Source organism: Emiliania huxleyi (genome assembly GCF_000372725.1).
Source record: "Emiliania huxleyi CCMP1516 unplaced genomic scaffold EMIHUscaffold_39, whole genome shotgun sequence".
NCBI classification, from domain to species: domain Eukaryota; phylum Haptophyta; order Isochrysidales; family Noelaerhabdaceae; genus Emiliania; species Emiliania huxleyi.
In genome coordinates, this window is record NW_005199045.1 from 73,905 (window position 1) to 83,939 (window position 10,035).

The following is a 10,035-nucleotide window of genomic DNA, read 5'->3' on the forward strand; positions in this document are numbered from 1 at the left end:
AGCCGATAGCGCAATACCGACGAGGCCGACGCCGTGCCCCCGCATTTCCGCGGTGGGCGCGCGCTGTGGCAGCGCAAGCCTCGAGGGTGGCTGGGCTCGTGGCGCGCCTGGTCGTCAACTCGCACCAGCGGCGGGGGCTAGGGGCCGCTTTTTGACGAGCTGCCTTGGCACAGGAGAGAGAGGCCGGCTTCCGCGAGCGACCCGATCGCTTGATGCTGTCGGACCACTGCTAGGGTGCTCACAGGGCCCAAAAGAATTTTACAACAAAACTCCCTCGCACAACACTGGGCACGGGACTGGCGCGCACTGGCACTAACACAGGTACACCAAAAGAAAATAGCTTTAGCTTCAAAAAGGGACGCACAAGGCAAATCTGATGTTGGAGTGTTCCAATAGGAAGAGGGCCTCTTCCGTTGGGGGACCGAGTGACTAGGAAACGAGGGTTTCCCATTGTGAGTCGCTCGAGCACGAGCGTGACACTGCACTTGGCGCCGAGCGGCCGCGGCTCAGAGACCTTGTGCAGGCCTACCCTCATTGAGTGCACCGGTCCGGACCGATGGCGCTCGGTGTGGAGCAAGCAAGACCCCCCCCCCCCCCCCCATCGGCGCGCGCCCGACCTTTGAACGGCCGCCAGGAGCACCAAGAGGACTCCTCATGGCTGCACTCAAGGGGGCTTCGACCGGCCTCGGCTGGGGGGGCGGGTTGTCCCGGTTGCGGACGCCTTCTGCAGAGCCCCCTGGGATGGGGTCAGCACCCCAAAACTGCCCCTCGGCGGCATACAGCACTGCCAGCCAGCCTCTTCCTCCTCCTCAAGGGCTGTACTATGGCCATATTGCGCCGCCTCCTACTGGCAGCCGGGCGGGCGCGCGCCGCGCGCGCCTCGGCGCGCGCACGGCTCGCAAAGTTCGAACGAGTACGAGTACTGCCGCCTGGCCGCCTCAAGGCTGCCGGGCGGCAGTTATTACTCGCCTCGCAAGGCGCGCACCGGCTGCTCTGGCTGCTGCGCCGGCACAATCTCAATATCTCGACTCTCCAACACGAAGTGCTGCGATGGGGCTTGCGCCATTTCTTTTTTCCTTTCTTTTTTTTGGGCCCCGTGGGCACCCTACCACTGCTCCAAGACGAGCGTGGTATGATAGGAGCGAGCGTGGAGCGAGGCGCCGAGCGAAGGGGAGAGAGAGCGATCCGATCCGACACGACACGAGCGACCCGACCCGACACGACACGCGTTTTTTCTGAAGGTGCCGCTCGCGGCTTTAACTTCCATTCTGCGATTATTTTCGACAGAAAGAGAAAAACGCGTATCCGTATTTGAAAAGCAGGTGGGGGGACGGGAAGTCCGTCGGCGTTGCCGCGCTCGTGCGGCAATAGCCGGGTGGAGGGGGGAGCGTGCCGGACGGGGCGACGTCGCGCCGTCCGATGGTCTGCTGCCCCGCGCAGCAACCGTCGGGCGACGACCCGGGGGCCAAAAACCCGGCGACGACGGCGCTCTGGATGGGGCGTGACCTCCTGCCTCCAACCTCCTTCCTTTTTTGAGCAGGTGTGCCGCCGCGCGAGCGACGCTCCGAGATCGCCCGAGCGCGGCGCGGCCCCGAGATTGCCCGAGACAGCGCGAGATCGCCCGAGATCGCGCGGCGCGGCCCGAGGCGAGGTGGATGGGTTGGGAGCGAAGGGGCGGAAGTGTTCAGTGCGGTAGATGGTAAGCTCGGGGCGCGTGAGCCGGACTTGTGAGCCGGACGGCTTTCATTTCTCTCTGCGTTCTTGCACATGGAGTGCAAGATACTCGGCTGTCCTTCCCAAACTGTCACTCCCCTTTCTCCCGGCCGGGGTGGGGCGCGCGCGGGGGGGCGGCGGGCGTGCGGCGAGTGTGCGGGATGTCTGTGGGCCCGAGAGCGACATCGTCTATGCCATGTCCGCCTTGCGCGTTTGTTTCATACATCGAAGGCTAAGCTCAAAAGAGATTTCCGCAATTTCAAACATGTCGGACTCGAAGGAGAAGGAGAAGGAGAACGCCCCACTGCCGCCGCCGCCCACCGCGCTCGCAAACGTCAAGCGCTCCCTCCTCGAGAAGAAGCGCGCGCTCTCTGCGCTCGGCACGTCCCTCTTCCATCCGCCGGCCTATGAGGACTACGTCGGCACGCCCCACGCCATCAAGCGCAAGCGGGCCAGGGCGGCCGCCAAGCGGCACAGCGCCTTGGTCGAGGCAGCGGAGGTGGGCTCGTCGCCCGGCGAGGTAGACGCCGCGTCCAAGATCGACTGGCCGAGCGAGGTGCGCGCCGAGCTCGCCGGCGCGCAGCGCAGCATCAAGCTGGCCGTCTCCGAGGTTGCCTCGCGAGCGGACCACCAGGCGGACCGCCTGTTTGACGCCCTCGACTCGGTCGCCCGTCGCGTCAAGGACGGGGCAAACAGCCTGAAGGCAAAATTGCCCATCAGCGCCACGCCCGTCGGCGGCGGCGGCGACGTCGTGCAGAGCGGCGTCGCGTCAGTCATCGGCAGTGCGGCATCCGCCGCCGCCGCCGCCGCCGCCGCCGCCGAGGGCGCCGCCGCTGGTGCGGGCAGGGCTGCAGAGGCGGCGGCCGCAGCGGCTGGGGAGCGGATGGAGGAGCTGGCCAGCGCAGCCGCTGTGGCGACAGACGCGGCCGAAGCGGCGGCAGGCCACGCGGCGGCGGCGGCGGCGCAGGCGGCGGCGGCGGCGCAGGCGGCCACCGACGAGGCGGCAAAGGCGGCGGCAGAGGCGGCGGCCGACGCGGCGGCGGCGGCGGCGGACGCGGCGGTGTTGGTGAGCACGGCACTTGAGGGCACAGTCGAGGAGACGGCAGGCGCCATCAAGGCGCGCGCAACCCGTAGATCGAAGGGTCGGAGTGGCCCGCTGAGCCCTGGTCTGACAGGAAGCACCTGACAGTGCCTGACCGTCGGACAGCGCTGACAGCACTTCCTCTGACAGCCTCCAAACGTGGCCACATCTACTGCAGGTGATCCTCGAGGAGGGCGCAGAGTCTGTCGAGCAGCAGCTCGAGGCGGCCGAGTCGGCACTCAGTGCGACGGTGAGCACGGCGGCGGCGAGCATCGAGGCGGTCGTCGGCGCGGGGCTGGGCTTCGATGGCGCCGACGCTGAGTAGGAGCAGCGGGTTCCAGACGACCCACGGTGCGAGCCTTGGCAAAGGCATTGTACTCTCGGACGCCGGAGAGCGACTGAGAGCGAACTCCCTCTCGATCCCTCGCAGCACAGTGAGTGCGGGGGTTTCCTGTGGATCTCTCTCTCTCTCACTCTGATTCTGATGAGATGATATCGCCCTCACACACGAGGGTCGAGCGTGTGTCTCTCCACGGCACTGTGCGTATAACGTATAAAGGACGATTGGGAGTATATTCTAACGTGTTAAACCGTAAACGTGTGTCACTTGAGAGGCAAACCCCACTTTGGGACCTATTTGAGGCGGTGTGACGGCTCTCACAGGGCACGGGAAGCTCGCCCGCCGTGTCTGCGTGGCCCGCCCGACCCGCGGGGAACGGCGCGCGCCCCTCCCGGCGGAGCTGGGTGCGGCAGACGGGCCCACGGGTCGGTTCCGGTCCGATTTGGGGCCGTTCTGTCTATAGTTATGGGTCAAAATCGAGCTAGACAGTTAAATATCTCGCCCCCACGGATGAAACTTTTTGAATTTTCTGGCCACGATCGTCGACCGGGCCCGTGAGGCCACGGGAACGCCCTCGGATTGTACAGCACCCTCCACTAGCCACAACCGTGGGCCCTCAACCGCGTATCGGTGTCGCCGCAAAATAGCCTTCAGACGCTGTCCAGTCGTTATAAATCGGCCAATCTGGCCCCTCTGCCACAAGTTTTGCTTTGGGACGCACCGTAGCACGGTGGAGTCGAGATCCGGCGCGCAACCATCAAAAGTTTCATCAATCGGGCCCGGCTAGACCTGCCACCGGAGGCGCGCAAAATGGAGGCGATTTTGTGGTGGTAAAGCGCAAGATGGCCAGAACGGGGCGCCGCGCGCTCGGGAGCGCTCGCCGCTCGCAGGCCAACTCCTCCCCAGCACGGTGCGTGCGTGCGCTCAGGTTGAACTCGATGCCGCGACTTCACAGCCTCCGCCGTGAAGCTTGCAGCACGCCGAGGGCGGACGCTTTTCGGCGCCATGGTTTTGGCGCAGCGCTTCGCCGGCTGTCATCCCAGTCCATGGTCGCTCCACATCGATTCCCAGGCGTGCCCGCACGCTCCTCAGGGGAGTGGGCACGCCTCTTGCTATCCTGAAGCGCGCGTCAAGCCCGCTCGACCGTGAGCTTGCTCAGCGAACAGTTTTTCAACAGACGTTGAGCGACGGGCGTGAATCTCCCACACACTCGCCAACTCCTGACTGAGCAGGCCTAGTACCCACGTGATAGCCCCACTGATCCATCCCATGCGATCAGGCGCCGCTCGGACCCCATCTTCGAGCAGGATTCCTCGCGGCAACACAACTCGGCGCTCTCGATGTGCGCGCTAGGCAGTCTCAACGCCGATTACTGCCGAGCGCGCACGACTCGTCGGCGTACCGGCGTGCCGCTGGCATACTACGCGACGGTGGAGGCGCGTGGGCTTGCTCAAAAGGCATGCATCTGTCGGAGAGTGTGCCGCAAGACCTGATGTGCCTCCGCTCCAGGTGTGTGGCAGTTCGATGGATCCAGCCCAGCGACCTCCACGTGACGATTGAGGACTGCTCTTCCCCTTCGGCCGAGCCTCCAGTCCCTGCCACCGTGCACTGGCGCCAGCGAGCTGCGTTTACATCCAGCACGCGCGATCGGCAGTCGAGTTACAACCCGCAGCTGTGCTGTGTGCGCGCGCACTCGAAAGTGGTTCGGCGATCTCTCGGCGACCACTCGTCGACTCGCGCTCGGACGCGAGGTGCGTGCTCGCCTGCCTCCCCCGGGAAGGACACGGCCATTTCCAGCGAGATCTGTGGAATCATCCTCACCACCCTGCCCTCACGCCACCCAACCCGTCCGGCTGCTGCCATACTGGGACGTGAGTGCAATATTTGTGCTGCCCTCGCCATCCGACGCGTGTGCTCCGCTCCCTGCAGGCGGGGATCGCCGTCGCGCACCAACACGCTTCGTCCGGGAGGCGCGCGGCGCGACCCGCGTTGCGAGAGCGTCGGCGGAGCCCGCGTGCTGGCCCTCTCCGGGACCGCCGCCGGGGCCCAGAGGGCGCAGATTCGGCCCCCCAGGGTCAAAGAGGGCGGTTCTGACACCGCCAAGCGGTGCTTTCGTGGACCCCACGAGCTCGCGTTCATCCCTTCAAAAATATTTATTTACCCGCAGTTTGCCTCAAGTGGTGTGTAAACGTGCCTCAATGCTCAAAATCTAAAGACTAAACACGATCGATAACGAAAAAAACTTTGATGTTTGAAAGTTTGATCTCTCAGCGTAAGGACGTAAGTGCGTACCACGGTACAGCGATTGCACTTATAGTAACAAACTTAGATGCCACACACGCTTTTCCGCCATATCACTGTGGTTGAAGTCGCTTATTTTGTGTGCGCGTGGAGACAGCCCCCCCCCCACACACACACCCACACACCCACACACCCACACACCACACGCTTTAGCCTCAACGCCGCTGGCACTGCCTGCCGCACTCCGGGTGTAGTGTCGCAAACCCGCTCGGGCTTCAGCAATAATCGCCCACGGGGTAGTCTCCTCGCGGGTAGGGAGAGACCATCGTGAAGCCAGGCGAGTCCGGCGCGTAGGGCCGATCGCATCCACATCCACGACGTGCGCTCTCCGGAGGGCTATGGAGCGCGAGGTCGCCAATCTCCTCCGACGAGAGGTAAACCGAATCTTCGCCGAGGGCGCAGTCGCGGTCAGCCAGCCTCGCACACTCGGCAGCTGCAGTGCTCGTGCCCTCTCCCGTGAATCCGGCCGCAACGGTGCACTCCCCTGTGCGGGTCGTACCCTCATTAGACGCGGTGCTCGCCTGGCCGCGCAGCGAAACGCTAAGTGGCGACGACCGGCTCGTAGAGCAAACGCCTCGCTTGAGAGCCTCGCCGGCGGGCGGCCGACGCAAGTAAGGGCGATCACCGCAGGCAAGCTGAGTGCGGCTGTCCTGCATGAGGTGCTCATCTGGCTCCAAAGTGTGCAAACACGCGACGAGGCGGGCACGGTCGCGAGTGACGGCGGCGAGGCGATCTCGCAACACTCTAGCCTCAGCAGCAAGCGCCTCCTCCGACACCGCCGCCGTGCGCGACGAGAGCTCGAGCTCGGCCTCTGCCGCGAGTGCGGTAGCGCATTCACTCCGCGCCTGCGCCTAGTGACACGGCGGGCGAATCTCGGCGGCGGCGGGGTGACACGGGCGAGGCTCGGCGAGGCTCGGCGAGGCTCGGCAGAGGCGGGGCCGGGCGGCAAGGGGAAGGGAGGCGGAAAACCTATACCTGCGCCAGCCTCTCATGCACGGCGCCGCGCCGCAACGAGTCGGTCGAAGCGCGTGCGAGCGACAGCTCCTCCTGCGCAAGCTCCTGCTGAAGTAGGGATCACGCGTCCGGGTCATGTCATGGACGTGATTCCTTCTCGCCTCCAGCGCGCCTTCAGTAGCATTGCGGCGACGGCGCGAGACTCGTAGAGTGCCGTAGTGAGTGAGCCCACCTCCGACTTGAGCGCCTGTGCGTACCATGGACGTGTCCAGCCGTGCGCTGCTAGGCTCCGCCGGCGCGGCTTTGCCTCGAGCCTCGGCGCAATCAATCACCTCGTCGCGTTCCCGCCGCGCCTGCAGCCCGTCAAAAAAGCTCGTGGTCAAATGATGCGTCGCAAGTGGCCGACCGCCACATTTACCTCGGCCAGCGTGCGGGTCGACTCCTCAAGCTTGCGGACAGCGTGCACGTGCTGGTCAGCGAGAAGCGACATGGCGGCCTCCGACGCGTGCCTCTGCTCGCCGCTCATCGCCGCCTCCCGTTCGGTTCGGACTCGCGCCTCCAGCTTAGCCTCCAGCCTAGCGTTGGACGTGCGCAGCGCGCCAAGCCGCTCGCGCGCGGCGGCCGCCTCGCGCGCCGTGCTGGCCTTCGCGCATGGGAAGAGGAGTCAGGAGCTGCCTTTCTCGTGCAAGCGAGGCAAGCTAGCGGCCTGTTGCTGCGCAGCACGCGACGCCGCCGCTTCCCGCTCAGCTTTTGCGTGCCGCCGGCAAGCGAGCAGCTCACTTAGGAGGCGCTCCTTGGCCTCGCCCTCCGCCGATGCCCTCTCGATTGCGGCCGCGGCCTATCCAACCACCGCCAGACTGAGGCGGGCCGTGCCCGCGCGCCACTCCTTCCTCGCCAGCACAACCTCCGCGCAGAGAGTTGCAGCGCGCTCCGCCAGCACCGCCCTCGCCCCCTCCGCCGCCTCTGCGGCGCGCCGCGTCGCGTCGAGCTCCGCCCGGAGCGCCTCCCCCTCCCTCGCACCATCAAGCCGCGCACGTAGCGCCTGTGCCTCATGTAGCGCCGCCGCAAGCGCATTCTTGGCGTCCACCGCAGAAGCCTCAGCCTCCACCCGAGCGATGCGCTCTTGCTCCACTGCACGCTGCGTCTGGCGAAGCTCCAGGGTCTGCGCCTCCAGCACTGCCCGCAGCCTCGCCGCAGACTCAGCCGCTTCAATAGCTGCTGTGGAAGCGCGGGCTTTCGCCACCTCAGCCGCCGCCTCGGCAGCTCCAGCAGCCGTGTCGGTTGAGATTTTATCCGAGGAGGGGCTGTTGGCCCACCACGCCCGCTCACCGTCGTGGCCCATGTCGAGTTGCGGCTGCGAGATCGGTGCTAGCGGGACCGGCGGGGGTGGCTTCGCCTCTGTAGAGGGATTTTCATGTGCCGCAGCCCGCCGGCTTGCCCGTGCCAGCGCCTCGGCTGCAAGGTCGAGCCCCACGTGGTCATCAGCATCAGCATCGCTTCCAAAGCCGGCTTCGATAGTGGCGGTGGCAGCGGCGGTGGCGGCGGCAGTGGCGGTGGCGGCGGCGGCGGTGGCGGTAGCATAGTCGCAGCCGCCGACCGTAACCGTTGCGCAACGGCGAGGTGTCTCCCTCATCGCAAGCAGCCCCGCCACTCGTTCGCGCGTCGTTATGCTGCGCGCCGTCGGCGACGGTGCCCTCTCCCTCATCACCGCTGCCACCTCACCCTGCGAGAAGCCGTCCAGTTGGAGAAGCCGACGACCGCCACTTGGAGAGCTGTAAAGCGCCTCGGAGCCCGGGGCTGGGGCTGCCTTGCCAGCATATCCGGCCCAGCACGAGGCTGTCGGCGGCCTGGTTCCTTTTTTGCCGCCCGAGTCCGGAGTGGTACACGCGGAGCGGCGGGTCGCTAGCCCCAGTACACGCATGTCTGCTCGTATTGCAAAGTTTCCGTACGCGCGCCGGGTGGCCGATTTGGTAGCCACGCGCCAGCTCCCCTTTTGTACAGACAACGTTTCGCGTCAACGCATGCGACGGGCAGCCGACAGATTTCTTCCTACCCGTCTTGGCTTTCGCCGTGGTTTCTTAGCTCGCCGGCCTCCTCGCAGCCTCGGCGCGCGCGGGCTGCCCCACCTCGGGCGGCGACCCGATCACGTCGTTCGATGGCGTCTCGACCCGCTACTGGCTCAAAAACGGCACCGACGTTGCGCTCTTGGGCACCGCCGGCCCGACGCCTGGCTACAACAAGTCGGTCGTGGCGTCAACGCGAGATTCCGCGAGACCGCCTGTCTGACAGGGTCGAAGTGACTTTCAGACGGTGCTGCACGCCCTCGACGTCCGGGTTGGCGGAGCCGCGATGGCTATCACGGGCAAGGTGGAGAGCGGAGGCGTCTCCGTGTCGGCGGAGGTGGACTCGGCGCACGAGGTACCGGTCGAGACAACTCGCGTCGCCGTCGGTGACGAACTCGGTCTCACGATTCGCTCCTCGGTGGCCAACAAGTTTGCAGACAAGGAGGAGCGGGCCAGGCACATTCACCTCGACCTCGAGTGGACGCACATCGCTCGCAGGGAGGAGGCGCGCGGCGTGCTACCTGAGATCTGGGGCCTCGCTCCGATGACGGAGGAGACCAAGGCCATGCTCCTGCCGCCGCCGGGCCGCCGGCTGGAGGAGGACTGCCCAGAAGAAGCTGGCGGAGCGCCCCCTCCACTCCTGATCCTGGCGTCCATGCCACCGTCGCCGCCGTATTGCGCTGATTTCAAGACCGAAACCGATTGCCTGTGGGCGCCAGAGACTCGCGCACTTGGCACCAAAACGTCGGCGGGGCAGGCAGGCGAGTGTAAATGCCTTTACGAGGAGTGCAAAGCCTTTGATTTGTGTACTTTCCTGAGTGACGACAAGACTCAGTGCCTCGATTACAGCCTCCCCAACGGCGCGAATTGCAAGTGGGGCCCGAGCAAGGATTATCCTACCGCCCATTGCACCTGCGAGGAGGAAGGCTGCAAGACCCCGATGCCGAAGTGCTCTTCAGAACACCCGTGCGAATCCGATTGTCAGTGCGTCGATGGTTCTTGCGAGCCTTTACCTGGGTGCAGTCAGTTCAGTATGGATCAATGCGAGGGTCAAAGCGCGAATGGTGCGAAATGTTGCCTGGGGTCCTCCACGAACGCATCTGATTTGCCATGTGGTGTCTGCTATGGCTCTCATCCAGTCTGCGCAGCTTCTTCAAACTCATTAGTTTCGCCACAGACGGTGCTTCTCAGCCCAGTTGCCACCGATCATTCCGCCACACCGTGGAGAAGCTGACCGCCTCGTACTTTCTGAATGACGATTTCTGGTTCACCGTCCCTGGCGGGAGGATGATGCAAACGTACAAAGACGCCCCGAAGGGTGACACGTCGACAATGCTATGGGGGTTCAGTTTATGATCCGCCAAGAAAGCACCGTGGACCATGGGAAAGACATCCTCAACGCGTTCGCAAACCAGATGTACTGCGACCTGGAACAGAAATCCGACGACGGATGGCGAGGAAAAGACACCACCGCGTCTGGTGAATCGGTTCAATTGTTCCGCCGTTTCTTCGGCGCCAACGACGCTCACCAAACCACGCCCGGGGGAAGCTGGCAAGAGGATTACGTGACGGGAAATAACATC

At 65.0% G+C, this 10,035-nt stretch overlaps 1 protein-coding gene across 1 annotated transcript; it reads left to right on the forward strand.

The window, feature by feature from the left end:
• Positions 1–1,978: 1,978 nt before the first annotated feature.
• Positions 1,979–3,399, forward strand: EMIHUDRAFT_436132 (hypothetical protein; the record flags this gene model as incomplete). The annotated part of the gene is made up of 2 exons (XM_005771128.1): positions 1,979–2,803; positions 2,973–3,399. 2 exons carry the CDS (start codon positions 1,979–1,981, stop codon positions 3,117–3,119), a joined length of 972 nt encoding a protein of 323 aa, XP_005771185.1. The 3' UTR covers positions 3,120–3,399.
• Positions 3,400–10,035: the final 6,636 nt, after the last annotated feature.